The sequence below is a fragment of the Eubalaena glacialis genome, chromosome 14 (genome assembly GCF_028564815.1).
Source record: "Eubalaena glacialis isolate mEubGla1 chromosome 14, mEubGla1.1.hap2.+ XY, whole genome shotgun sequence".
NCBI classification, from domain to species: domain Eukaryota; kingdom Metazoa; phylum Chordata; class Mammalia; order Artiodactyla; family Balaenidae; genus Eubalaena; species Eubalaena glacialis.
The window spans coordinates 21,030,605-21,057,531 of NC_083729.1; the positions used below are offsets into that span (position 1 = coordinate 21,030,605).

Genomic DNA, 26,927 nt, shown 5'->3' on the forward strand with positions numbered 1-26,927 from the left:
GGGGAGAGCTTGGAACTATCCAGTGATGACTTGGAAACATTCGCCAAATTAAATTTAGTGAGCTGGGTCTCAGTCAGGTCTCTGTGTTATTGTGGAGGTTGTGACTTAGAGGGGTGGGACTGGAAATGAACCGCAGGCCATGGCTGCCTGGGGCTTCTGCCCTCCAACTGCCTGCAGTGGAAACTGTCAAGGCTCATTAGCTCAGGCCTCAGGTAAGTGGGAGAAACAACTCCTACCTAAGAGACACAGGGTTTATGGTTCTCTCTTTCCTCTTGTTTCTCCTCAGGAGAGCTAAAAACTAACCAGTTTTGCCCCACAATAACCCTTCAGAGATTTAAAACTGCTCCCACAGCCTTTCTTCTTCAGGCTAAAGAATTTCAGTTTGTTTAATCTCTTCTTAGAAATCCCATTTTCCTACCCTTTCAATCATCCTAAGGCTCTACACATTAAAATAAGAATGAATGCCAGTTTACTCATCTCATCTGTGAATTGGAAATGGCAGGACATTAGGGTGGGGTCGTGCAAGGGAACCAGCATTTACTGTGGGCCTACTACATGCTCACACTGTGAGGCACCCCTTAGTACAGTTGTGTCCAAAGGAATCAGGCCAGCCTGAATCCCTTGGGGGTCTGGCCCAGGACAGACTGGGGAGCTGGAAATCAAGAAGGGTCTTAGAGCATCACCGATCTCAGACAGAGAGCCTGGGAGACCGGCAGGTTGTTTGTGTCTCATATGGACCTTTTATGTCTAACTGTCCATGCAAAGACCTGACCCTGAGCCCTCTCCCTAAGTGGGACCCCCAGCTCAGCAGTCTGATGTCATCTCCCACACCCCCAAGATCCTGTTCCCTGGCTCCCTCTCCAAGTCTGGCACATGCTCTCTGCCTGAGGCTTCTTCCCTTGCTTGTAACCTGGCAAACTCTCCGATCCTTCAGGTCTCTGGGCCCGAATTTCCCCTCACGGTGCCATTGCCTTGTTGTCATGCTTTTTGCTCATGTATAACAAGCGGGAGCTGGAACTCAGTATGCTTTTGTTAAACGAGACTGGGAGTCCCTGGGATCTTAATGCAAGCAGATACCCCAAGCCCACACCAGTGCGCATCACTTCAGACCCCTATACAAATAATCCTGCTGTCGCCGTGATATTGTTTTGTCGACTAATTTTTAACTTATTGGGACCACAGTTTTGAGCAAATCTCTTAACATCTCTGGGGCTCAGTTTCCCTATCTGGAAAATAAAGACCACATTCCTGGCTTTTCAGCGCTTGTTGATGTGTTCGGAGAATTAAATTTAGAATATAGTCAAGTGCTCTAAACTTACTGGGCCTGTTGGAAACTGGGTTGGGAGTTAAATTCTCTGGCTTTTAGTCCCAGCTCTGCTCCTCTTCTGGAGTCGCTTGCTTCCCTCTCTGGGGCTCAGCTTTGTCATCTGTAAGAATGGGTGTTGGAGCAGAGCCCACTCCAGTGTGGTCAGCCCTGACTGCCACTGCCCTTGTGAATTCCCTGTGATGCTAGAAGGTCCTTGAGGTGATGCAAGCTCTGGGGAGGCTGAAAGACCCACTTGTCACCCCCCGACCTTGAGACTTTCCAATACCTTGTGGCGGTCCCTCCCATCTGGAGTCCCCTGGGGAATGGAGATGGTGAAGACCACCAGAGAGGGGTCATCTCTCCTTAGCTTTCTGGGCTTCATGCTCCGGCCACCCCCTGTGGCCACCCGGTGCCCACAGTTTGTCCTTCTTGGGCCTCCAGCACTGCATGTCCACCAGCCCAGCCCTGCCTTGGCTCTGGGGGAGAGCCATTGGCATCTTGGGCCGTCCCCACTCCCTCCCTCACAGGGAAAGCTCGGGGCCTGCCCATAGGCATGGGGGACGGAACAGGGAAGTGGAGGAGGAATCGAGACACTGAAAGGAGGGAGGAGGGAGTGGAAACCAGAAGGCCTGCATCCACCCTGACACCGCCCCCCGTGCCTCGCCCCCATGGCCAGATGGAGAGACCTCCCTCGCCCTGCCATCACCCAGTGCTGGCTCCACCACTGATCCGGGCCCCCCGCCATCTGTACCCTGTGCTGAGGACCCTTCCCTCTCACGAGCCGCACGGGCTCCACCCTGGCCTCGGCCACCTACTTGTGCTCGCCATCTCTGCCTCCCTTGGTCTTCTGTCTGCCTTTGCTGAGTAGGGGGAAGAAATGAGGAGACAAGGGGATGTGTGTGAGAGGGTGTGAACCAGAGACACTCGCAGACTTAGCCCCTGGCCCTGCTAACCCCCATGCTCCCCAGGGGCCTCCTTGTCCCAGAGATCCCTCACCCCACAGCCTCTCACTTAAGCAAGCTTAAGCCTGCTGGGTAGGGTCCCCATAGCCCAGGCTCTGCCCTGGGGAGGAGGGGAACTGTGGTCCTGATTCTTGGGGAGGAGCTCACAGGAGTGGGGCTGGTGGCCACTGTCCCACTGACCCCAAGCCTAGGAGAACCTGGGGCCCTGGGGAGGGAGGAGGCCTCAGGGTGCCTGTTGATCTCCTTCCCCAGGTCAGGGTCTGGTGATTTCTGAATGTGGATTGCAGGTTCCACAGGGAACACAAGGTTAGGTGAGCCTGGTCCAGGCCTGGGCCACCCTGCTCCCCTCGCCATGCCTGATCCCCTCCAATAGAGTGGGGGGCCCCCAGCTCTGAGGGCCTCGGAGAAGAAAGGTGGGCCAGGGAGGTTCTGGGCCTGCAGTTGTAAGCGAGCTACTGTTCCAGGGCTCAGAGCAGGGCTCCTCCTCCTCCTTAAGGAGGCTTCCAGAAAGTCCTTCTGGAATGTTCTCTCAGTGCTTCCCTGATGCTGTGGCAATGAGGATGAGGGAAAGGAAGTGAATAACAATTAGCAATTTTTTCCTCTTCTCACACCCTGTCCTGGCACAGACCTTGCCCAGGTAGGCATGCCTCCAATCCCTCACAGCTCAGGTCCTGAAGGCCCAGTGGATGACAGCTGTCCTTTCCATCTGGCCAGCTGGCCAGTTTGTACTTCCTTTCGAAGGAGTTAAAATCAGTGAGGTCTCTGGCTACCGCAGTCGGCTGAGACCACCGAGCAGAGAACAGAGAAAGGGAGACTGTCTTAGCAGCCCTGCTCTGGCCCTGGGCCTGGCTGGGGGTCTGGCCAGGCCTGGGCCCCCACTGGGACCCGCTGAGAGCTGCGTGGGCTCCAATGAGCTTTTGAGAATGAGGGCCGAACGGGACATTTACTGGCCCCAACCCCACATGAATCCAAGTGGGGCTGCCTTTCTCTGAATTATTGATCCAGGTTTTGAGGGAAGTTTGTTTTTTTGTCTATTATTTTTTTAAAGAACTGGGTGACCCTGAAAAGTTTGAAAATCTTTGCAGTAGAGGAACTGGAAGGGGAAGTGTATCACCTGAGAGTGGGCAAGGGTGGGTCAGGAAGGTGGAATTTGTGTACTTAAATGATAACATCTGACCCTTTTTCTCTTTCCCTTTGGGGGTTTGCTCTGAAATGGCAGAGAGGTGTCAGGCTGGCCCAGCGGGGGCCCCCTCGGGCACACAGCAGGCCAGAGAACAGTGTGTACCTGCAACCTGGCAGCCAGCGCCTGGCACACGCGTGCCCTACCCCTCCTCACGTGCTCCAGGCCCCTGGGCCGGCTAAGAGGCTGCACACAGGTCCACACACTCAGTGTGGAAATGCAAAAGGGAAAAGACCCTCTTTCTGTGAAAAAATAATACTCTTGTGATTTTACTACAACTAACATTAATGACCGCACGGCCCTGCGGTGAGAACTTAAACATGCCTTGACATATTGATGCCAGCCGTCTCGCAAGGTGCTATCATTATCCTATGTTCCAAACGGGGGAGCTGAGACTCTGCCTGCCCTTAGTCACTCAGCCGCAAGGGGTGGGGATGAGAGGTTTGACCTCACGGTCATCCTTGTTGCTAGGGGACCTCTCCGTGAAGCCCTCGTTGGGCCTGACTTTCCTCCTAGAGTCTACATTGTGTTTTTAAGTGTCCCAGCCTGGCCAGGTAAGTTCTGTTCCTCAGCCAACACACACACACACACACACACACATACACACACATACACTCTCTCTCTCTCTCTGCCTCAGTTTCACTCACCTCTTCCTCAAGCTCCCACCCCCATCACTCTGTGTGCACAGTTAGAAGGAACCATGGAGGCTGGGGGGGGGGGGGGCGAATCAATATGGCAGCCTCTGGGGGATTGAGGGTTTTCCGGGATCTTAGTGCTTCACGGCGTGAGGCCTCACTTGAGCACTCAGACCCGGGCAGGGGGTGAAGAGGACCCCCACCTCAGGTGAAGCGGCTGAGTTTGAGAGGAGTCTCCTGAGCACTGCTTCACCCCAGATCTCAGCATGGCCTTGACCCTGGCTCCTCCAGGCTGCTTGGGAGCGGCTGAAGCTCTGGAGCTCAGCCTGGTGGAGGGAGGCGGGGGAGGGGCTGTGGGAACCCCGCACTCTGGGGGTGAGGCTGGGTGTGTTGACCCCATACACACACGTCTCTGCATACCCCAGGGCACATGCCCCATGCACATCTCTGTCAGAGCCCCCAGGCATGCACACAAGCCCGGCTGTCCCCTGGCCCCAGGCATAGGAGGGAGGTACCTTCTTCTATGGGTCTCCACTGGAGTAGAAAAATGATCCAGAAGGAGACCAAGAAAAGTGGCACGCTCCCTCCCTTCCCCCAGGATGAGACCCAGTAGAGAGAAGCCCAGCAGGGACACCAGGAAGGGGGGTTGGGCAGAAGGAGGGCTGGAGGGCCAGGCAGGTGGAGAAAATGAGGAGAGTCGCGGAATACAGGGAGTGGAATACAGGGAATCCGCGAAAGCCCCAAGTCTCTGAAGTGCAGTTGTGAGATTAAGGCTGGGTTCCCTTCTTTGTCCTTTCTAACAGGGGGTCCTTTGCCCAGAACCTGGTGGTGTGTGCAGCTCCCTGGTGTCATGGAGAGAGAGAACGTATGTGCAGGTAAGCATGAGAAAACACCCGGGCACGTGTGTGTGTTCAGGGCCAAAGTCTCCTCTCTCTTCAGACAACAGGGCAGATGTACACTGACACGCAGGGGCCCAGAACCCTGATTTTGTGCTTCGGAGAGCAAAGTGCGACAGGGTTAGTAGTTCATTCCTTCTCTGCAACACTGACAGCTGGGGGTGGGGGGGGGTGGGGCGAGGGAGTCCTGTGAGTGAGTGAGACCCCGGCCCGGGCCCAAGCGGCGGTGAAGCTCCGGCTGTGGGCAGCTTTGTTGGCAGAGCCCTTGGAGTAGGGTGGGGTGGCCAGAGCTGAGAAGGATCTTGGGCCAAAAGGTCAGATGCTTCTCAGGGTAGAACAGGTTGTGGTGGGGTAACATGGAGACTGTGGAAAGGGAGAAGGAAGGAAGGGGACACTGGCTGAGCACCGGCCACGGGCCAGCACTGCGGTGGGCAGCTCACGTGTATTATCTCATTTGACCCTAACACTCCTGTGAGGCATCAGCACCCCCATCTTAAAGGTGGTAAAGTGGGGCTCCAAAGGGCAGAGTTGGGATTTGAGCCCTGTGCTCTCCATGGCACCGCACTGCCTCCTGGGACATTCCCGGGCATATTGTGCAAAGAGCCGGCTGAAATCAGAGGCTGCTGATTTGGAGGCAGGGACTACAGAAGCAGCCAGAGTGGCTCAGAGGGCCTGACTAGGGCCTGGGCCTGCTGGAACCATGGGAGGAGACCGACCAGGGCCTGGGCCTGCTGGAACCATGGGAGGAGACCGACCAGGGCCTGGGCCTGCTGGAACCATGGGAGGAGAGGGTTAATGGGAGGGCGGGTGGTGGTGGGTTGGGGGCTGGGGGACTGCTCAGGCAGAGCTGCCAGTGGACATTCCCTGAGGCCCAATGGAAGGAACTTCTGGGAAGATAGTTAAGGCCTTGGGAGTATAGAGGAATGTCTGCAGAGCCCCTTCCAAGGGGTGGTCAGGGCAGATGGCAGGAGCCCAGCGGGGGGACCTAGGCCCTGCAGGGAGACCTCCCCACATCAGCCTCCTCTGCCCTGCACGGAATGGATGCCTCATGCCACCAGTCCTGGGCCTGAGGCTGCTTCCTGCCCCTCACTCCACCAGCCCCCCGACCCCCCCAGCAAGCACCCCACCCAGCCACATCACACAGGGAGGAATGGATTCCCACACCAGACGCCCGTGGATCCAGACAACCAGGTGAGAGACCGTTGCTTACCAGCAATGAAGTTTTCTTGTTGGGAAAACAACAGAGAGGCACCCTGTAGATTGGGCACCTTGACCTACAAAGCGATGTGCCTTCCCAGGAGGGGCTGGAGGGCAGGGAGCAGATGTGGGCGAAGGAGGACTTGACTTGGAGTCAGAGCCTGGGCACATCCATCCCTTCCTTCTCCCTGTTCCTTCGTTGGCCAAATGTTTTCTGGAGGGCTCTCTGGCCCAGAAGACAACGGCTTCCTCCCAGACCCCAGAGCTGACGGGCCTGGCTGGCTGGCACTTACGTGAGGAGGGTGAGACATAACACCTATGGCTGCGAGGCCAAATCCAGGCTCCCCTTGGAACCGTGCATTCCTTGACCCAGAACTCATTGGCCCATGCAGGCAGCTAGAATTAAACCACAGGAGAAGCCCAGATTCTCTAAACCAGCTCTACCTTCTCCTCACCCCTCTGCCCTCCCCCCGCCCCCAGCCTGCTGGGTGCATGGTCAGGCCTGGCCAGAGAACGTGTGGCAGTGGCACCGCCCCGAGGCGCTCTCAGGGTCTGGGTTGGCAGCCCCAGCGCAGCCGGGAATCTGCGCGCACACCCTCACCCAGCCCCTCCAAAGCAGGCCGTGGCCCCCGGAAGACAAGGAGCTCTGACTGCGGTCGTCATCCTCTCCCCATTCCCAAACCCTGGGATAAAACTTCTCCTCCTGCACCTGCTTCCTGCTGCTGCTGGGGAGGTGGGAAAGCCAGGCTATAATGTGAGGGAGGATAGAGGCACCCTCTCCATCTCCGTATTCCTGGGGCCCAGGACGGTCTGCAGGTCCAGGACCAAAGCCCCTCATGCTTGACCGCATCGTCTCACTGTTCCCTCCATCAACACCCTGGCCCACTTGTGTGGGATGAGAGAGGACCTGGCTGGGCATTGCCTGAGCTGCAGCGACCCCAGACAGGGCTACCCTCTTGGCTTCCATAGCTCCAGAGAGCTGTTCTCCACGCGTGCTACCCACGGGACCTGGAGAATCCCTGGGTCCCTCAGGATGTCAGAGTTGGAGGGCAGCCAGGATGCTCAGCCCATTCCTGTTACTAACCCAGAGGGGCTAATGACTTTTCCAAAGTCAGTTAGTGGCAGTCAGGATGCGACTTAATGGGACCCAGCTCTCCTGATTTGGAGCCAGCATTCCTTTCCCTGCAATTGATGGCTCTCACGTGGCGTCCAGTCTGTCCCCAGAAAGCCCTTTCTTAAAGCCCATGTGTAGCCGCAGACAAGCTCTTTTCTCTACGGGGACAGAGGATGGGGACCAGATGGTACCCTTAGTGTCAGCATCCCCACACTCCCCACTGCATCCCCGCTCCTCTTTTCACCATTTCCAGCCCAATTCCTAACCCTCTGGATTGTCCAAGAGCTTGTTCATCACCAGCCCTTACGTGGGGTAGTACTTGGCACCCCAGTTACAGCCTGACCCTCCATCATCCCTCAGCTCTCCCAGCAGCAGGGTGGGGGTTCCCATTGTCCTGAGCCCCCTTGTACAGGGTAGGAGTGACTGGCCAAGGGTCACAAGGCTGGTAAGAGGCAGAACTGGGACTCAGACCTGTGTCTCCTGAGGCCAGATTACACGCTCTCTCTACGCTACCCAGCCTGGAGTCTAAGGAGAACGGTCTCCAAGCTGGCCTGGGCGGTGCCGCCCACCTCACGGCTCACCTGGAGTCACAGGTCCGGCAACATTTGCCACAGGCATGGTTCCTTTGGACTTACTATGATTACTCCCCACCTGGCTCCTAGGGTCTGAAGCTTGTATATGTTTCGGGGGCGGGGGCGGGGAGTGGTTCAAGGGCAAAGAAGGAAAATATATTCATACAATAAAAGTATAAAATTCAATTACCCTAATTTAGCATCTATGTTTTTTCAGAACAAGTACTGAATCAATTTTACTTGGAAAGGACAGGGTGGAAGGAGATGGGAGGGAGATGTTTCCAATGGGAGGGGAGCATACCCCCCCCCTCCAAACCCACCCCCATCCTTCAGATGCACCGCTGACTTACCTGTGTTTTACACATTATTCCCAGTGACCTAGGAACCTGCGGACAGTGTTTTACCTAGAGTCTGTCTCTCTGGGCTCTGAGAGTAATACAGTTGCGTTTCGTTTTTTTTTGTAAAAATAGTGCATTTGGAACGAATAGCCCTGGACACAGCATCCTGTCCTCTGTGTGTGACTGGACATTTGAAGGTGTGAATCCTGGACACCTAGAGTGTTGGGATGCGGTCTTCTCAACAGAATAGAGGCCAGGTCCTGACCAGGACCGGTGGCTTCACTCCGGCAGGAAGAAGCCTCCCTCTCTTGGGCCTTCACCGGGCCAGGACGGAGGCCAGGCTGCCTGGGGCTGGTCTGGCACTGCTGGGTCTTGGGCCAGAGAGATCAGGGCCTCCTCCTGTCTGCTTTTCCCATTCTTTGAGGAGGCAGGAGGTCTAGCCTCTTCCACCCATGTTAGAGCCCACCCTCCCAGAACCTTGCCTCCCTCAAGGTAGCGGGGAGGCCTGGCCCCTCAGCCTGATCGCAGACACCCTGCTGCCTCCCCAGTGAGTTCTGGAGTCGGGGTGCAGGGGATGCTGCAGAAACACTTTCCCTCCTCTTGTATGTCTCTCCAGCAACTCAGGTCTGTGCTCTGAGCCCAGGCCTAGAGGGGCTTTCCAGGGGAGCAGGCCCCAGGCATCCTCCCTGTGTCTTTGGGGTAGAGGGCCCAGCCTGTTACCTCCGGAAGCTCTTCTCGCCCGGCGGCCGAGAACTGGGGCAGGAGCCAGGGAGCAGCCCATCTGTCTCCTGGCTGTCCTTCTCTTCCTCGTGAAGGGACTCATCCCCCAGGAAGTCCCCATCATCCCAGGAGCCCACCGTGCCGTCTGTGGCCTGATACCGGACCTCCACGCACAGGCTGGTCTGGAGGGAGAGATGGGCGGTGAGCGGCTGGGACGGCAATAACAGTCATAATCCCGTGTCCTCCGCTGCTCTGTGATTTTACAAGGTGCTTTCACACCCTTAACTTACTGGAGGAAGGCAAGCTGGGTACTATCCTCCCCCCACTTTCCCGTTTTGCAGATGAGAAAACAGAGGCTCAGAAAGACTGACAACTGAATGGGCTGTGGCTCCAGATCCTGCTGCACGTGGCTCTCCTCCTCCCTGGTGCCCGAGGTGGGGGGCCCACCCCGGGCAGCTGAGCCTGGGCTGGGGGTGGGCCGAGTCCACTGGACACATAATCAAGAGCATCCTCCAGTGTCCCCGTGGTGTAGGTCACTCTCTCGTCCTCAGAACCAGGGCTGCCTGCGGGGACCAGGGGTGGCCTGTCTGAAATCAGCTGACTTCCCCTCTCTCCTGATGCTCTCTCGGGATTTGATGACATGAGCTGAGAATGTCCTTCAGGAGAGGAGCCCAGGCCCTGGACACCCTCAAAGATGTGAGGTCAGCACTTCTTCCTGCTCACCTGACACCCACCCTCCTAATCTGGAGAGGATGGGAGCTCGAGGTCACCATGGGATTTTCTCTGTGTCCTTGGGCCACAAAGCAAGAAGCCTCCTCTTAGCTCTAGCTTCTCCCCAGTGCACAGGGAAGACTCATCCTAGTCCCTTCCTCAGCCCGTGTGGGTGCTAGGAAATCTTCTAGACATGCTTTCCCTTCCTCCAGGTCAGGGGCTGGCTTCTTCCAGCGACCCCCACAGGCAGCCTACACTAGGCATGTGGTCCTCTGAATGCCCAGGCTTTGATTTCCCCAGGGAAGAAGTGTCTTGAGCCACCAAGGCACCGTGGGAATTTCTGCCCCACCCTTGGCACTCCTCAGAGAGGGTTCCTTCCATTCTGGCTCCCTGTGGCTGCAGTCCTGCTTCTGAGGCTATTCTGCTGGCTACTACATAGGGTCATATGCGGGACCAGGGTTGGGGGAACCATGGTACAGCCCCATTTTACATATGGATAAACTGAGGCCAGGAAATAATAGCTACTGATCTTACTTTATATATTTATTGAGCACTTACTATATGCTTAACTGTTCCAAGCACTTTCTGTTCATTCCCATTTAATCCTCAGAGCAGTCCTGTGAAGTCGATACTATAATTTTGCTCACTTTGCAGATGGTATGCAGCCAGCCCACAGTTAGTGAGTGGCCTAATGAATGTTTGTACCCAAGGGCTGTGTTCCTCACCACTAGGCTCAACTGCCCAGTGGTGGGCATCAATGAGCTCATGGGGACAGATGCGTCAGAGCAGAACCTGGGGTCTGGGTGTCCCGATTGGTTTATTTCCTTCCTTTGTTTGAACATGTATTAAGTGCCTACAGGCTGTGCGTCATTAGTACATGTGTGTTCCTGTTAGAAGTGCTGGGATGGGATGTGACAGCTGAAATAGAAAGAAGGTCCCTGCCCTCACAGAAAGGCTAGTCTTAGACGCCAAGGCAGGCATGCAGAGTGAAGGTCATGCCCAGGAGTGGCCAGCAGGGCTCAGACTGGCTTTCAGATGATGAGAGACACGTCTTTAGTGATTCCTGAGCTGGGTCCAGACGGAAGGGCCCCCGGGGAGAGAAGGGAGGGCATCCCCCCATCGCCTTCTTTTGTACTCTCACTGCAGGAAGGACTGCAGTGTCCACCTTGGGGCCCTGTCACGCCCCAAGGGCTCTGGCCATGGCTGCCAGGCTGAGGGGCTCCAGCAAAGTCTGACCTGGGTCTCCTCCTCGCACCTCACCTCTCCGCCCACAAGGAGTGCTCCCCAGACCACGCTATGTGCCGGGGGCAGGGAGGCCAGCAGGTCCCCAGGTGACCTGTAATAGGCAGGTCCAGGGACTCTCTGGGCACCCTCACCTGGATGATCGCATTGTTGTCGTCAATCAGCATGTCGGTCACCTCCACGTGGCCCTCCTCCACCACCTTCTGCAGCACCATGCGGAAGGTCCCGATCAGCCTGTGAACGGCAGAGGGGGCGTGGTCTTCATGGTTTCACATGAAGAGGCCAGAACGAGGGGCAAGGCTGACATCCCGAGAGGCTGTGACTGGCCCGCAAGGGGACGAGAGGGCTGGCTCAGGCTCCTGGCTGGGGGTGGAGAAGGTGGCCCAGGAGCTGGGGCTGGCCAGGGGGGCATGTCCAGGAGGGTCTGTGACCCCCAACAACTGTGTGTGGTTGTACGTATGACAGCCATTTCCCTGGGAGAGCTTGAGGGCAGTGAGCACCCGGGGGGATGTTCACAGACGGGTCAGTGTGTCCTGGGGGAGCCTCGTGCTCCTCGGGTACAGGCGATTGGGGTTGCTGAGCCCCTGCGGAGCAGCTTCCAGATGCCCAGCTTGGAGGCTGTGGGGAAGGACCAGAGGCTCCTGGACACACAGATAGCTCCTCCCCCTTCCGCCTCCCTAATCACTACCGAGGTCTCTGCCCCTCACCGGCACCACTGGCTCGTTCGTCCTCTGTTGAGTCGTAGTGATGCCCACACACACCTGCATTCTGCAGGCTCCTTGGGGCAAGAACCCATCTGACTGTGGGATCCCCATCCACCCAGCTGCCTAGAGGGGATCAGCAGGGCAGTGTTGCGATGAGCACAGACCTGGAGTCGGAGAGACGGGATCGGAAACCCAGCTCGGACACTTTCTAGAGGGTTACCTGCTTCCCGGGCAGCTGACCTGGGCTCTCTCAGTCCCAGATTTCTCCTAAGATGAGCTAATAACCCCTGCTTCACAGAGTTGCTGTTTAGAGGACTAACAGAGATCCTCTGTGTCAAGTTCTTAGCAGAGCGCCTAGCACATAGTCAGCACTCCAGGAGCTGTCTGGTCATTATCAAGGGGGTGACGTTATAGCGTGAGCCTTTCCAGGGAAGCAGCTGTTTCCTATTTCCAGACTCTATTTGATATTTCTGGCTCACAGGAGGTCTCACAATCTACTGGCTGAATTAATGAACAACAGTGGGGGCCCCATAAATGCTTACTGAGTTGACCTGCATGCCGTTTCATCCCATGGTTTGAAGATTATTGCTCTAGGAGAGAACAGGGTACTGAGAGATGTTCTCACACGGTGATTCCACATGGGGTAGATCAAAACATACACACCACTTCTGGTTGAAGGGACAAAAGCAGAGGGGGGCATTCACAGGGTGTGAGACAGGAGGGGACCTTGGGATCATCTGGTGTTGCCCTTGGCTTATAGGGGAGGAAGGTGAGGCCGAGAAAGCAGGAAGGGACGCAGTTAATTTAATGGCCACTCCGGATGAGGTGAGGTATCGGGTGGATTCTGACTTTACCGGACGTGTTTGATGTCTGCATCCTCCTGAGGGCCATGGAGGGCAGACACTGTTTTAAAAAAGCCTCCCGTCTGTGTGAGGGGAGAAAGTGGTGGGAGCAGCCACAGTGAATGAATGCTTCTCTCCGGGGTTCAGAGCTCCATCTGTCAGCTCGCCCCATCCTCCCTATGGGTGAAACTGTTCATACCATTCCTCCACTCTAAAGCCTACCCTACCTAGGCTTCCAGGCTCTTCTCAGACTAGCCCCTTGGAAGCTGCCTCCCCTGCTGCAACCTGCCCTCTCCCCAGCTTGGGCTGAAGTGCCGGGCTGTGGTCAGGAGACCTAGAGCCGCTGCCCCTGGGTCTCAACTTTGTCTTTATAAAATGAGGGTGATGGGCTCTTAGCTTCTGTCCTGTGTAGCCCTTCTAACAGTAGACTCTAGGCATGAACGTGTATACTGGGTTTTTTTGCAGCTTCATCTCTTTAGGGTCTAAATCTGTGGTTCTAAACTTCAGCATGAACAGAATCATTGGGAGGGCCTGCTAAAACACAGATGACTGGGACCCACCCCCCCACTGTTGTGCTGGCAACTGTTTAACAACTGGCTGGGGGAGGGGAAGGGCAGTCCTGACTTGCAGCTTTTGCTCATTTCCATGGTGTAAATACCCCCACCAAGGCCAATTTCAAGCTTCCAATGTGAAGCCACTGAGCACCGAGTTGGGAGAGATGTGTACCATCTGCTCTTGGGAGCCGGCCCCGCCCCAGGGGGTCTGACTCAGCAGGCGAGGTGGGGCCCCAGAATGGGTTTTTCTGACGAGTGTCCAGGTGATGCTGATGATGGTGCTTGGGGAGCACACTTTGAGAATCCCTGTTCTACCACGGCCCCTTGCTGACTGGAACTTCAGGCCCTTTTAGCTCCACTAGGGCCTGTTGAGCACCCGCTGAGCGCTGGGTGCGCGGGCACAACTTTCCCTAGAAGATACCCAGGGATCAGTAGAGATGCTGCAGTGTGACAAGACACCCCCAGGGGGCAGGAGGGAGCTATTCCCCCACAAGTGCTCAGAGAAGGCTCTGGCACCTTCCAGGCTTAAACAAGTTCTCAGACCTTTAGACTTGCGAGGGACCTAAGAGGAAAGCTTGTCCAGCATTCCGTCAAGGAGAAGTCCCTTAGTATAGCTGATTCACTTTGCTATAAAGCAGAAACTAACACACCATTGTAAAGTAATTATACTGCAATAAAGATGTTAAATAAAAAAAAAAAGAAGTCCCTTAAACCTCCTCCCTGACACACACTCCCAGATCCCGCTAGATGCCCGGTGATGGGGACCTCACTACACCCCGGCTGCCCTCACTGCTCACCCATCCACCTCTGCTTCAATCACACAGTAAGCTGAGATCTGCCTTCTGGCAAATTCCCCTCTCCTCATGCCCTGGTCCAAGCCCTGTTCACACACAGACTAAATGCCATCCCTAATGGGAGGCAATGTAGACAGCAGAAAGAGCCTGGGCTCTGGAGTCAGACAGAGGTGGGTTTGCCCAGCAGGGTCTAAGAGGGTTTCTACCACCTGGCAGCTGTGTGACTTGGGCTGGTTCTCCAACCTCTCTGAGCCTTGCTTTTTTTCCACCTCCCCAAAGGAGGTGATACCACTTGCTTCACTGGGTGGTGGTGAGTACACTCAAGTGAAAGTCCTCTAATACCGCCACACTCAGATGTCACATGTCACAGTGGGGCACGGGGTGGGGCGGTGTTTGCCGTCTGGAGGGCCCATACAGCACTGGTCTCCTGCACAACGTGGGCTCTGGGGGCAGATGCGCAGCCTCACAGAGCCAGAGCAAGCCTGCGGCCCAGAAGATGGGGCTGGGATCCTGGGAGCTAGCAAGGCCAGAGGGCTGAATTCACCATACCCACAGGGGGTGGCTTGTGGGGCTTTAACTCTTAATAGTTACCCGCTGCTTCCCCCAAACAAAAATAAAAAATAGTGTTCTTTGAAATGGACAACGGATGTGATCTCAGTCTTATGTTAAGGATAAAGAAAAACATCCGTCAACAGAGGAATGGATAAAGAAGATGTGGTACATATATACAATGGAATATTACTCAGCCATAAAAAGAACAAAATAATGCCATTTGCAGCAACATGGATGGACCTAGAGATTGTCTTACTGAGTGAAGTAAGTCAGACACAGAAGGACAGATATCATATGATATCGCTTACATGTGGAATCTAAAAAAAAAAGGGTACAAATGAACTTATTTACAGAAGAGAAGTAGAGTCATGGATATAGAAAACAAACTTATGGTTACCAGGGGATAAGGTGGGGGGAGGGATAAATTGGCAGATTGGGATTGACATATACACACTACTACATATAAAATATATAACGAATAAGAACGTACTGTATGGCACAGGGAACTCTACTCAATACTCTGTAGTGGCCTATATGGGAAAAGAATCTAAGAGAAAAAAAAAAAAGAGTGGCTATATGTATATATATAAAACTGACTCACTTTGCTGTACACCTGAAACTAACACAACATTGTAAATCAATTGTACTCCAATAAAAACTTTTAAAAAATAAAGAAAAACATTTTTTGTAAAACTTTACCCTTTTTGCACATCTGTAATGTGCCATCTAAGCAAAACCAGGGTGCTTGCTATGAAAACACAACTTCAAAACAAGTGCCCGCATGCTGCTTCCAACAGAGCGTTGCCCCTCAGCCCCCTTCCATAGATGTTCTCTGGGGAAGGAGCTGGTGCAGGAAGGAAGGAAGCCTAGGGTCTGGCCTGCCTGGTGACCCCGGAGACCACCTCCTGCCCCGATCCCAGCTGCCCTTTGTCCAGCCTGGCTGGAAGCTCAGCGGGCTATGCCTATTGCCTCTGCTCCTCCCGGTGGGTCAGCGTGGAGGAGCTGCCTGGGAGGTGGGCCCTCCGGATGGCAACCCCCGACTCTGGAGGCTGCGCTGGCCCCCACGGAGCGGCTGGGCAGGCTGAGCAGAGGCAGGATTCTCAGGTAGTTAGCCAGCAGCGAGGGGGGCCCACAGACTAACCACAGTAGAGCTGCAACCCGGCACCAGGGCCTGTCAATAATTCATTGCTTTCCCCTGGGAGCTGGTGTCAAGTGCCTGAGGCCTCACCAGGCCTCCACTGCTCTCCTGGCTCCTGAATTATTCAGGAGCCCCAGGAGACTGGTGCCTGGGTCAGGCCAGCCCCCCTCCAGGGTCCTGGACAGGCAGAGGGGGTGGCACAAGATCCTCTGGACCCAACACCACGTCCTCACAGGGAAGCCCAAGGCTCTTGAAAAAGGACCTCATTCAAGGTGGGCGGAGCAGACCTGGGGTCTCCTGGCCTGGGTGAGGGGTCAGCTTCTATTTTGCCCTCTGCTTCTAGAATAAGTCCCTTTCTCTGCGGTGGGTGGTGGTGGGATCAGGCCCACAGGTTCTAAATCTCACGCCAGCCTCCTTTACCTCAGTTTCCCCAAATGTACCAGTCATGTGACTGGGTTCCTGGAGAGCCCTGAGCTCTTCAGAGAAGAAGGGCCACTCGAATTCCTGTGCCCAGATCCTCCTACCCTGTACGCCCTCTCTTCCTGACATTGACTCATTCACTCATTCCACAAAGTAAGGGGGGCCTGCTGGGTGCCAGCCACTGCCCCGAGCAGCGGGTGTGGCTTTGCTGGTTGCCGTGCCCTTTGCAACCCCCAGAGGCTCCCCAGAGGCTCAGCTGGCCCATCAGAAGGAGCCTGGTGACTGAGCTGGGCCATGGTGGGGACAGAGGGAAAACACTAGGTGGCCCTTTTCTTTGGCTCTGGGAAATAGAGCCCAGACTCCAGGATGGGAGACTGAGGCCCACCTGACTCCAAGCACCTGCCCTCCCTTTCCGACACCCCGCGCTGGCCTGTGTCAGGTGGGCCCTGCGTTGTCCACAAGACCACCACTCCTCCCCACCCCAGCTCTGCAGCCAACAGTGCCCTGGACCTTCTCCAGGCTTCCAAGGAAACAGCAGGACCCACTTCCACCAGGTCCAGGCCTCCCCTTGTGGGGTTTCCTGCCTTTTCCTGGGTGGGGGCAGGGAGGGCCGGGAGAGAGAAGGAAGGAGAATCAGAGTAGGGACTCCCCTCTTCTGTCTCCTTCTTGCTGGCGTTTTAGAACAACTCATTGAAGCCTTATATTCCAGCATACTCACTGTTACAGTAGTTGATTTCCTAAACAATTTACCAGATACTTCTGATTTGTTTATAGCAAGAGTTTTGATGTTTTCAAGCATTTTAGGGATTGGTCCAGCAGCTTTCATTTAAATGATTTAGCAATCTCTTCCACATCCTTGGTTTCCACCATCACTGTTCACATAGCCTGGTTTCTGGGAGTTTGAGGATTAGGAAGGGGAGGAAGGAGACCAGCATCCTAGCCCCGCTCTACTGCTGTCTACCCCTGTGGCCTCAGCAACCTCTCTGAGGTTCACTTTCCCCATCTGCACAGCGAGGGTTGCCCTGGCTGAGCTCTGAGGCTCCCCAGTGCTCTGCTGTCTACTGTGGGTCCTGTTGGGATGCCTGGAGCTCCTCCCAGCCCTCAGCTTCCGATTCTGCTTCTTCCTCCACATCCACCTTGCTGTGCATGTCCCTGTTTCTCCTGTTCTCACAGGTTACCTGGTCTCTCATCCCAGGGAAGAAGGTCCTGCTTCATCTTGGGGGCCGCTGGTGGGGTGTCTCACCAACCTTTCTTGTGGGTGCCAGAGGCAGCTGCCTGAATGATGGGATAGGCCCTGATAGGCCTCTCTGCCGGTGGGCCTGGAATGCCCACATCCCATATCCAGCTGAGATCTCTCCGGCTCCCGATAAAAACCACAGAATCCTTGGAGCTCACGTGGTTTGGCCCTTCCTGACTCAGAAATCCCCTCTACGGCATCATTGTCCACTCTCTGCTAACTCTCTCCCTGTGACAGCTCATTGGTTGGAGAGCTCTGGCCATCTTTCATCTGTCTGTTGTCCACCAGCAATGCAGCCCTGCCCTGATCCTGCATCTAGGCACACATCTTTCCTCTTTCACATGGAAGAAAACCTTCTTGGGGGACAGACATGGTGCCCTAATCCCTCATCTTAGTATCTCCAATGACTAGCACAGTGTCTGCCTGGTATAGAGTGTTTCTCAGTGAATGTTTGATGAGTGACTGAAAGGATGGACCAAGGATGGATGGATGGATGAATATGTCTTCTGTGATTTTCCCCTCTAGGCTCTCATCCCCTTGTCATGAGGCAAGATTTAAAGTCCCTTCCCCCTGGTAACCACAAGGCAGTGCCTACTCGTGCTCTCTCCAAGCAGCATGAGGACAGTGGAACCCTCGCCCCTCACCTCTCCTGCTCTGCTGGCTCTCCTACTAACGTGACCTAGGGTTAGGTCAGCTTTTCATTCATTTGAGGTCTTCTCCCACTGTGAGTCATACTGAGCTCTCAGTGAATAAAACCCCCGTGCCATTTCAGATGTGTCATGGTTCAGCCATGACCCCCTCTAGCTTGTATAAGAGCAATTGGCTTTCGAATCCAAGATAGGAACTTACATGTACTATATTTAGCCACCATTCCAGACTGTTCAAATGATTCTGAAGTTTGCTTGTCACCCAGAGAGAAGGATGGGAACTACTTTTGCTGAACCCCTGGTAGTGATAGGTGGGAGATGGGCTCCACTGCAGAATGTAAGCTCCATGAAGGTGGTAACCTCGCCATCACAGTAGGCACTTAGTAAACATGGGGATTGAATGAATGAATGAACATCTATCTCATTTAATTCTCACAGCTTCCCTTTGAGGTAAGTACTTATCCTCTTTCCACATGCAAACATTGAACTCAAGAGAGGTCATGCAACCTGCCCAGGGTCACACAGTAGATGACTGAGCTGGGATCTGAGAGCAGGCTCTCCTGACTCCTAAACCACTGCACCAAACTGCCTCAGAGCTGCCCGTCCTCCACAGGTGTGACAAGTTCACTCTCAAGGCTACAGATAGATGGTCTGTTGGAGGGTATTATCACCTTCTCTGATGGGTAACTGTTGCCCAGCATGGTGTAAGGGGGGAAACTTGAGGAAGGAAACAGGAAGCTGTGCTGGGACTGGGGACAGAGAGAGTGAACTTGGCCAACAAGGATTGGGAGGCCTGGGGGACTCTGAGGGCAACATGAGGGAGCGGAGGTTTGGGGGGGTGGGGGCGGGTCTTTCAAGGTCAATCCAGGCCTGAGTGCAGGTCCCCTTTTAAACTCAAAGGAGGGGGCAGCCCAAGGAACAGGGCAGGCCCCCCCGCCCCTCGGGGCCCCGCCTCTCGTGCCCCGCCCCTCACTTACTTGTTGCTGAAGACTTTGCTGTAGTTGAAGATCTGAATCTCGAGCATCTCATTGCTGTCGATGCTGCTGGCCACCTGCCACCGGAAGGTCTAGGGAGAGAGGGACAGCTGTGGCCTTGGGTGGAAATGACAGGGGTGTGGGGAGTGGGAGGGGGACCCCTGGTAAGATAGCCCTTCACATCAGCCCAATGCTTCACAGGAATTGGAAGACCAGACGGAAACTGGGTGCTGGGGTAGAGCAATAAACCCTTCTGGACTGGACTTTGAATAACTGAAAATAACCAGAAAGCTCTGGGGTCTGCTCAAGATGCCGCTGAGAGATGCTAAACAAGGGGGATTTGACAGAGCAGGTGGAAGGCAGTGACTTTTTAAATTTCATTTATATACCCCACCAAATTCAGAATGCACAGAGGCTAGTAATAAATAATAACAATAGTAATAGTAATAATAGCTGCCATTTGTGGGTCTGAACTTTTCATTATGTGGGTCTGAATGCTTTAGATGCATTAATTAGTTTAGTCTTTACAACCACCCAAGAGGCTGGTAATGTGGTCTCCGTTCTAGAGACAGAGGAACTAGGGTTCAGGGAAGTAACAGGACGCTGTTTTTAGTGACTCAGCAGGTGCTGGAGAGGCTTCTGAGGGCCCACCCTGCAAGCGTGCTGCTTCAGAGCAATTCTTCATTCTCCACTGAGGACTTGCGGGCTGCGGGAGCACCGAGCCAGCCTGGCAGATCACGGCCGAGTGTGGGCAGGGCCTGTCATGGCCTTCATGTCCCCTCTCTCTGGGGCTGGCCAAGGCCCGGGGGGGACCCTGACACCTCCACGGTCAGCTGGAGCGGGCAGGTGAGGGAGGAAGAAGCAGAGGAGGGAGGGGGACCTGGGGTGGGGAGGGAGAGGGCTTTGAGAGGGGCATGGGCGGGGGACTTTGGAGGCCTTGGACACAGAAGGAAGAAGAGGAGGGAGGGGAGCCTGGGAGGCAGCCTGGCCGCCCACAGGCCCCATTAAGCTGCTCTGTTCCTGCCATCTGGAGGTCTCCAGCTCAGCAAGGGTATGGTTTTCTTAATGAAGTTGCCATTATCGGGCTGAAGGGAAATAAACTAGCGTGCGAAGGGTGAACTCATTAGCCACCGTGCAGAGGGAGGAGGGTCTGGCGGGGGCACCAAGATTTTGGTTTTCTTAGAACCAAGGGGAAAGGGGTGTTTGAGCCACCTGAGGGTCTGTGCATGGGATTTTGGCACTTGAAGGAGGGAAGGAGTAGGAGAAAAAGGAGCTGTGGAAATGGCACAGTTAGAGGAGGGTGGTGTTGAAGAGTGACATAATTAGGTGAACACAAAGGAACCGGGAAACGTGAAGCCCTTTCGAGGAAAAGGGGCCCAGAGAGGGAAGCGGCTTGTGGTCTCTTCTTGCCCATCGCCAGGCCCTGACTTGCCCCGTGGTCGGGGTGCAGTTTACTGGGTCACCAGGGCTGACAGGATAAGAAGGCCACCATCGTGGACCAGTTTGCTGAGCAGAGAGGAGGGGAGTCAGCAAGGGCTGGGAGGGGCACCTGGGGGGGCCCTGACTGGAGATGAGACTCCAGAGGAAGCCCACCCAGGGGCACCCTTTCAGAAATTTTTCAGCTGAGGGAGCACATTTAGCATTTCCAGGAAGGCGCCTCAGTCGAGTCCAGCCAACCCACAGAAGCATGAGAAACACGAAAATGTTGATAATTTGTCAGTGAGCTTTGGGGTGGTTTGTTACGCAGCCCTAGATGACTGTGACAGTCCCCCGTGCTATCTGTGCCTCCCTCTAGGAGTCAGCCTCATGTCAGGGAGGCCTGTCATCAGTGCCAGAGCTGGCTCCCTGCCCGGCCCTTGCCTTTCCACATACCAGCCCCCTCCCTTCCCGCTGTCCCCCGAACTCCTGGGATAGCTTGCCTGTCCCACTCAGCAGTTCGGAGCCTGAGCAGAGCCGACAGGCCCAGTCTCATCTCGTTTACTGGGGTCTCCCTGCACCCAGCACGGGGCCTGCCACATGGTAGGCACTCAGCAAATCGGCCTCAAATGTTTGCCTCGACTGCAGTGCTGCTCCTTGCTAGCTTGAGGGCGAGGCCGAGCTGATTCCCCTCTCCACACTCCTCCTCCTCCTCTGGAAAGCGAGGGTGACGTCACAGTACTGCTTCCTGGGGTTATCGCGAGGCTGGTGAAGCACTAGCGCGGAAGCCGGCGCAAGTAAGAGCCTGATCAACATGGCGCTTTATTACAGTGAATTCTACTGCGTTGCTGTTATTTCCAGGAGCCGGGGCAAGGTCTGGCATCCTTGGGGATGGACACTGCAGGGATTGCAGGGGGCTGCTGGGGACAGAGAGCCTCTCTCCAGCCTGAGGCAGCACCAGCATGATTCTCTTCCTGCAGCCACAGCAGCTGAGGGTTGTGTCTTCTGCCTCTGGAGATGCCCTGAAATCAGTGGCCTAGCGATCGGGCCAAGGGAGCCCGCACATCATCTAGGATCCCACCCCGTGTCAGCCTCCAAACATGCCAGGGGACTCAGGTAGCAGCTGAGCCAAACACAGCTACTCAAGTTGTCATGAGCCAGCAAGCCCCACGCAGGAGCACATGTTTGCTGGGCACTTCCTGTGTGCTGGGCTCTGTGTGGGGAAGCAGGGGTGTCTCTCAGGAGCTCCTGGGTAGTTCTGAAGACAGACACAGACCTGAAATTGCAGCCTGGGATAGGAACATTGACAGAGTAAGGTGGCAAACATTAGGGGCAGAGGGAGGGAAGAGGATCTCTGTCTGAAGGGGGTCTCAGGAGCACCGGGAGTGTGGAGCTGTGACCCAGTTCACCAGCTCTAAGCTTGGCCGTGACCTGGCAGGTGCTGGCCAGGGTGGCGGAGTTCTGCATCCTATCAGCCCCAGCTATCTAAGACTCCACGGAAAGGTTTCCCTGATGCAGGCTGGAGAATGACCTGGGTTATCCTGGGCTTCATCAACTGGGTTTGAAACCATCCTAAACCAGCAAGGCAATGTCCTTAAAGAGCGCTCTAAATTTTGGGTGGAAAATTTTAGGATGTGTTGCAAAGCTTTAGGGTGCAATGGAAAGACTGTCTTGGGAAGTTAAAGACCCAAGACTCAAATTGGGTTTTTTCCTTTGTTCATTCTTTCACTCAGCAATATTTCCCTGAGCCCTGTGCTGGGTGCCAGGCCATTCATGAACCTGACAGGTATGTTCCTGACCCATGTTGCTCACAGCCCATGTCTTCCAGGTACAAGTAAAGTGGGAAGATGAGCTCTGACCCTCGACCGCCCAGGCTGATGACCTCTCCCTCCTCTGGGCTCGGAAGGCCCATAGTCCATCTTTCCTGTTCTGGGCCCATCTCCCCACTGGACTGAGCCCCTTGAGGGCAGGACTGAGCCTTGTCCGCTTTGCAAGTGGCCATAGGTTCTGGAATTAGACTAGGGTTCAAATCCTGATGCGCTACTCATTGCCTGAGGTGGTGCCCACCCAGTGCGTTGCAGTGAGTTATGAGGCTTGCGTAAGCTCTCAGCCCGTCCTGCTGTGTACCAAGCACTCAGTACCTCGCAGCTGCTCTTATTCCTACAATTACTATTGTTATTCCGGCCTCTGCTGGGAGGTCTGGTTAAGGCCAAACCAAGCTGGCTTGGGGTAGGCTGGGTGTGGCCATCCCCCCACCCCACCACCAGGGGCCTCTGCTGGCTGCTGGCCTGGCACAAAGGCTGTCTCTCTCCGTCTCTGTCTCTCTCTCTCTCGTTAGCTTCTCCATAGTTGTAGGTTAAATGCAGGATCTCAGGTTCCAGCCTCTGGGAAAGGAGATACCAGGTCCAGGCTCTGTTTCCACCATTGTTGTGCAGCGCACTGTCTTTCTGCCATGTCCACCCTCCAACCGCCTCAGGTTCCTCGGCCCCGCCTGCAGTGGCCCCTCCCATCCTTGTCTGAGTAGAAGAGGGAGAGACATTTGTTTTCATGTCTTTTATTTCATTTTCAGCCATGCAACATTTCTGTGAGGCAGACAGAGCAAGGAGTCTGACCCCATTTTTCAGAAGGGGAATCTGAGGCCTGGAGAGGTTGCGTGGCCAACCCAAGGGCACAGAGTTCATTAACACCTCAGTGGGGACTGTAGCCCAGGTCTCGTGACTCCCAGGCCAATGTGCTTTGTACCTCACTGAGCTGGTTCCCAAAGGCCCTGGGCACAGTAAGCGTGAGAAAAAAGACTTGCTGGGAAGCTAGGAGACCTTTGGAGGTTTTGTAAGGGGCAGCTGAGGTTTCTTTTCCAAGCTTATTCTGGAAGCACTGACAGGCTGGTTCTTTCAGGAGCCAGCCGGGAAAGTTTAGGACTTGTCCACCCGAGGCTGGGGAGACAGGTATAAGTATGGTTGCAGTTCCAGGCTCTCTTTGGAGAGTTCCCTGGGCCCTTCCTGAGCAGGAGGTGGGACGGTTGCCTCCACTGCTTTGTGGGGTGTACCCTGCTGACCAGTGGCAGCCAGGCTGCAAGCTGCTTCTTAGAAGGAGAAATGGAGACAGGGGTATGGAGAGACCCCAGCAAGGCCTTGCAGGAGTGGCGGGGGTCAGGCTAAGCAGCTTTCTACTGCTGCATCCAGAGGGGGCTTAGTATCTAAGAACCCTGGCTTTGCCACTTACAGCTGTCACCTTGGGAAGGATACGTAGTCTCTGAGCCCGAGTTGCATCACTGTAGTTGCTGTGGAGACTGGATGGAAGAGGCCTTGCCCAGGACGCAGCATGGTGCTGCTGTGGGAAACTGCTGCCATGATCTTCCCACGGGGCTGCCCAGAGGGCAAGTGACAGGCAAGTCTGTGTCCCATGGGAAGGCCTGAGCACTGCAGGTCACTTAGCATCTTTGCCCCATTCCACCAAGTGCTCGTGTGTGTATAAATTTCCCCGGGTGGGAGCTACTTCTCCCCGCCTCATGGCTGCTCTCCGATCCTGGCATGTGTTTGTGCCCATAACTCCCTGGCTTCCACCCCTTCCTGGTCTCTCTGCACTGACCCGGAGGCTCCCTGTGCCCAAGTTCCTGCAGGGATCCTTGTGTATTGTTGCACCTGCCTCTCCCTCTGGGGCATCTCTACCTGGGCCTGGCACACATCAGGCGCTCAGAACGTGGTCCCGTGCTCAGGGTGGCAGGACTGACTCTCCCCCTGCCCTGTGCTGGGCAGCACTGGGAAGAGGAAGGACACGGTGATTAACTTGGAATGTCATGTATACCCATGGCTCAGGTGTCCCAGGGTGCAGTTAATGGAGAAGAGTGACAGTGTCCTTATAAGGGGCATCAGGTTGCTCACGGGCTGGAGGTCTGGGTGGACATGTCCCCTGGGATACTTGGTGAGAAGGAGGGAGTCGATGCTGTGCCTGGCTGATTGAGGGCAGACGCCCAGGGAGGCAGGGCTGAGCGATTGAGCCAGGCGGCCTGCATCCTCACCCAGCCAGGCCCTCCAGCTCGGGGCCCTGACTGAGGAGGTGGTGCGGAGGGGAAGGAACAGGCAGGCTGTGCGGTGGGGCTCATCTGAGGCTGAGACACCAGGCTTAGTACCGGCAATGGTTCCATTGTCACGACAATCTCTCATTTTGTTCATGGTTTTACAAAGAGACTTCATACCCATCACCTGCCCCATTTGACAAGTGTGGTAGCTGAGGCTTAGAAACTGAGGCTGAAAGTCATACAGCCAGGAGGCGGAGAAGGCAAGAACAGAACTCTCACCGGGGAGGGTACAGCTTGGGGGCTGTGATGGTCAGTGGTGGCCTGAGCCCAGGTGAGAAGGTTGAGGCCTTGCTCCCCTGTGCCTACAGCTCTGGTCCTACGGACACAGCTGTACCGTGTGGGATGGGCCCAGAGTGAGGAGGAGACAGCAGTTCTCAGTGGCCCCTGGAGGCTGGTCAGATAAATGCTAGCCTCAAAGTGAACAGGCTGTCATGAGGCCCTTTCCAGCCCAGACAGAGCCAGACGTGAGGCGCAAGGCCCAGGAAAGATGGGGTAAGCTCTTCTGGGGTCAAGCAGAGCTGCGGCTTTGTGCCAAGATGGTGACTTAGGACCCTGCTGCCTCTCACCCCAAAGTCAACCCCGTAGGAACTACAGAAGCAAGAGGGGAATATGGATTCTAGGAAGTACCAAACAAACATGTAAGCAGGTATGAGAAACCCAGGGGGACCAAAGGCTGTGTGAACTGACATGAGCTGGGGAGTATGGTGGCTGCTCAGCTTGTGGGGGAGGGGTGAGTGGAAGCAGCAGTGGGAGAACAGGTTGGAGGAAATCTTTGCAAGTTCTGCTCTCGTCACTCCCTGGCACTACCTTGGGGCAATGGTTGCCTGCTCCTTTACTGAGAAAACGGTGACAAAAACCCTACTGGCATGAGGTTTAATAAAAATAGATGCTGATAAACCAGCTGTCTCATACTTTCTCTCATTGAACCCCCAGAGCTAGTTTGTTAAAAATCTCGACTGCTTTCTGTCAACCATGTCTCGCCTTTAAGGCTTAGAGATGAGACCCTGACTCTGTTTCTGTGGTGACTGGGCCCCCCTGGTGCTCACGCCCACCCTTCAGCCCCTAGAGGCTGACACAGCAGCCTTTGATGGTTGCTCAGTACTCATTACCAGACAGAGTAGCTGATACCAGGGGAGCTCAAACAGGGCAAAGTAAACAGACTGGGAGAGTATCTCTCCTATAAAAAAAAAAGACAACAGACTGAACTGTATACACCAACTGGAACAGGATCATTAGAACGAATGGACCATAAAACTATATAACAGCAATATAAAACAAGTTCAAGGAATCATAAGAAAAAAGAACAAATTATTAAATTGGAAGATCAATTTGAAGAACTCCCTCAGAAGACAGCAGCAAAGGATTAATCAACAAAAACCAGAAAAGCTAAGAAATGTCAGCTAGAAGTAGTACTGACATCTGATCATAGGAGTTGCAGAGGCAAGAACAATATAAAAACTGAATGTTTGAAAAAAATAATGGAGATAGAATTTTCTATAATAAATGAAAGATGAAAGGCCTTAGATTTGAAAGAGCTCACAAAATAGTGCAAAAAAGGAAAGATCAGGAAACCCACAATTAGACACATTATAATAAAATTTAAGAATATCAAAGATAAAGGACTTCTATTTGAAGTTGTGAAGGAAAGAACTTCGAGCTTAGAATTTTATATCTGATGAAACTCTCATTCAAATTTGAAGAAATAAGAAACACATTATCAGATTTGCAAAGCTTTAGGAGGATTGCCACATAAAGATTCAAATGAAAAATACTTTTGGAGGAGGTACTCAAATAAGAAGTAAAACAATTCCAAGAGATGCTTCAAGAGATATGAGAAATAAAGGTGATTAAGTATCTTGGTAAAGACTATTGTTGTCTTTAAAAAGAACAAAGAAGGCTAGGACAAATAAAGGAAAGAGAGAACACACCTTCATAAGAACCTAGAATTAAAATTCTAATCTAGTCAATATCAGCATGAGGATGTGGGCTGAGGTGGGGAAATCAAAGAGGCACAAGCGAGTATTAAGGTACTTGTCATGTTAGGAGAAATTATAATTACTTATTTATTTGAGCTCTCAATAGGAGAACATAAACATAAGTATGGAAGGCTGACTACCTACCTTGAAAACAAAACCAGAATACATAGCTTTTCAACTAACAAAAGAAACTCAATCTATCCAACTGAAAGCTGGAAAATAGGGGAAAAAAAAGAAAGAAAGAAGCAGAAAGTACAGTAAATGGAAAATATAAAATAAGATGGTGATAGAAATAAGCCTTATAATAATAGCAATTACAGTAGAGGTAAATGGGTAAAACTAATCAATTAAAACAGAGAGACTCTCACATTGGGTAAGAAAACAAGACCTAATAATCCATGCCCTAAGAAGACACACTTGATTTTAAAAATGGAATTATTGAAAATAAGAACATGAAAAAAGATTTACCAAGAAATTAAAAGGATCGAAACAGATATACCAGGCAAACGAACCAAAATTGGCTGAGGTAGCAATCTTAATATCTGACAAAATGGAAATTAATGCAAAAAACAACATAAGAGACAAAGAAGGATATTAAGTGCCGGTTGAGGGAAAAATCAGCAAGATGATATAGCCATAATGAACATAAAGGCAACTAGTAACAGTTTCAAAACACATCAAGCAACAACTGACAGAACTTCAGGGAGAAATATATAAATCAA

The 26,927-nt window shown here is 53.8% G+C and overlaps 1 protein-coding gene across 3 annotated transcripts in view; it reads right to left on the bottom strand.

Annotated features, from left to right (window-relative positions):
* The window catches only part of OTOF (otoferlin), a 96,138-nt gene that overhangs the window by 42,981 nt on the left and 26,230 nt on the right, over window positions 1-26,927 (bottom strand). For 2 of the 3 annotated variants that reach the window (XM_061168693.1, XM_061168691.1), the window contains exons 3-5: window positions 18,739-18,827; window positions 11,008-11,107; window positions 8,921-9,102 (exon numbers count right to left, since the gene is read on the bottom strand). In XM_061168693.1, the coding sequence (XP_061024676.1) occupies window positions 8,921-9,102; window positions 11,008-11,107; window positions 18,739-18,827 (371 nt within the window). Of the gene's footprint in view, window positions 1-2,121; window positions 2,167-8,920; window positions 9,103-11,007; window positions 11,108-18,738; window positions 18,828-26,927 lie in introns of all 3 variants that reach the window. The other variant, XM_061168692.1, reaches the window with a different exon arrangement.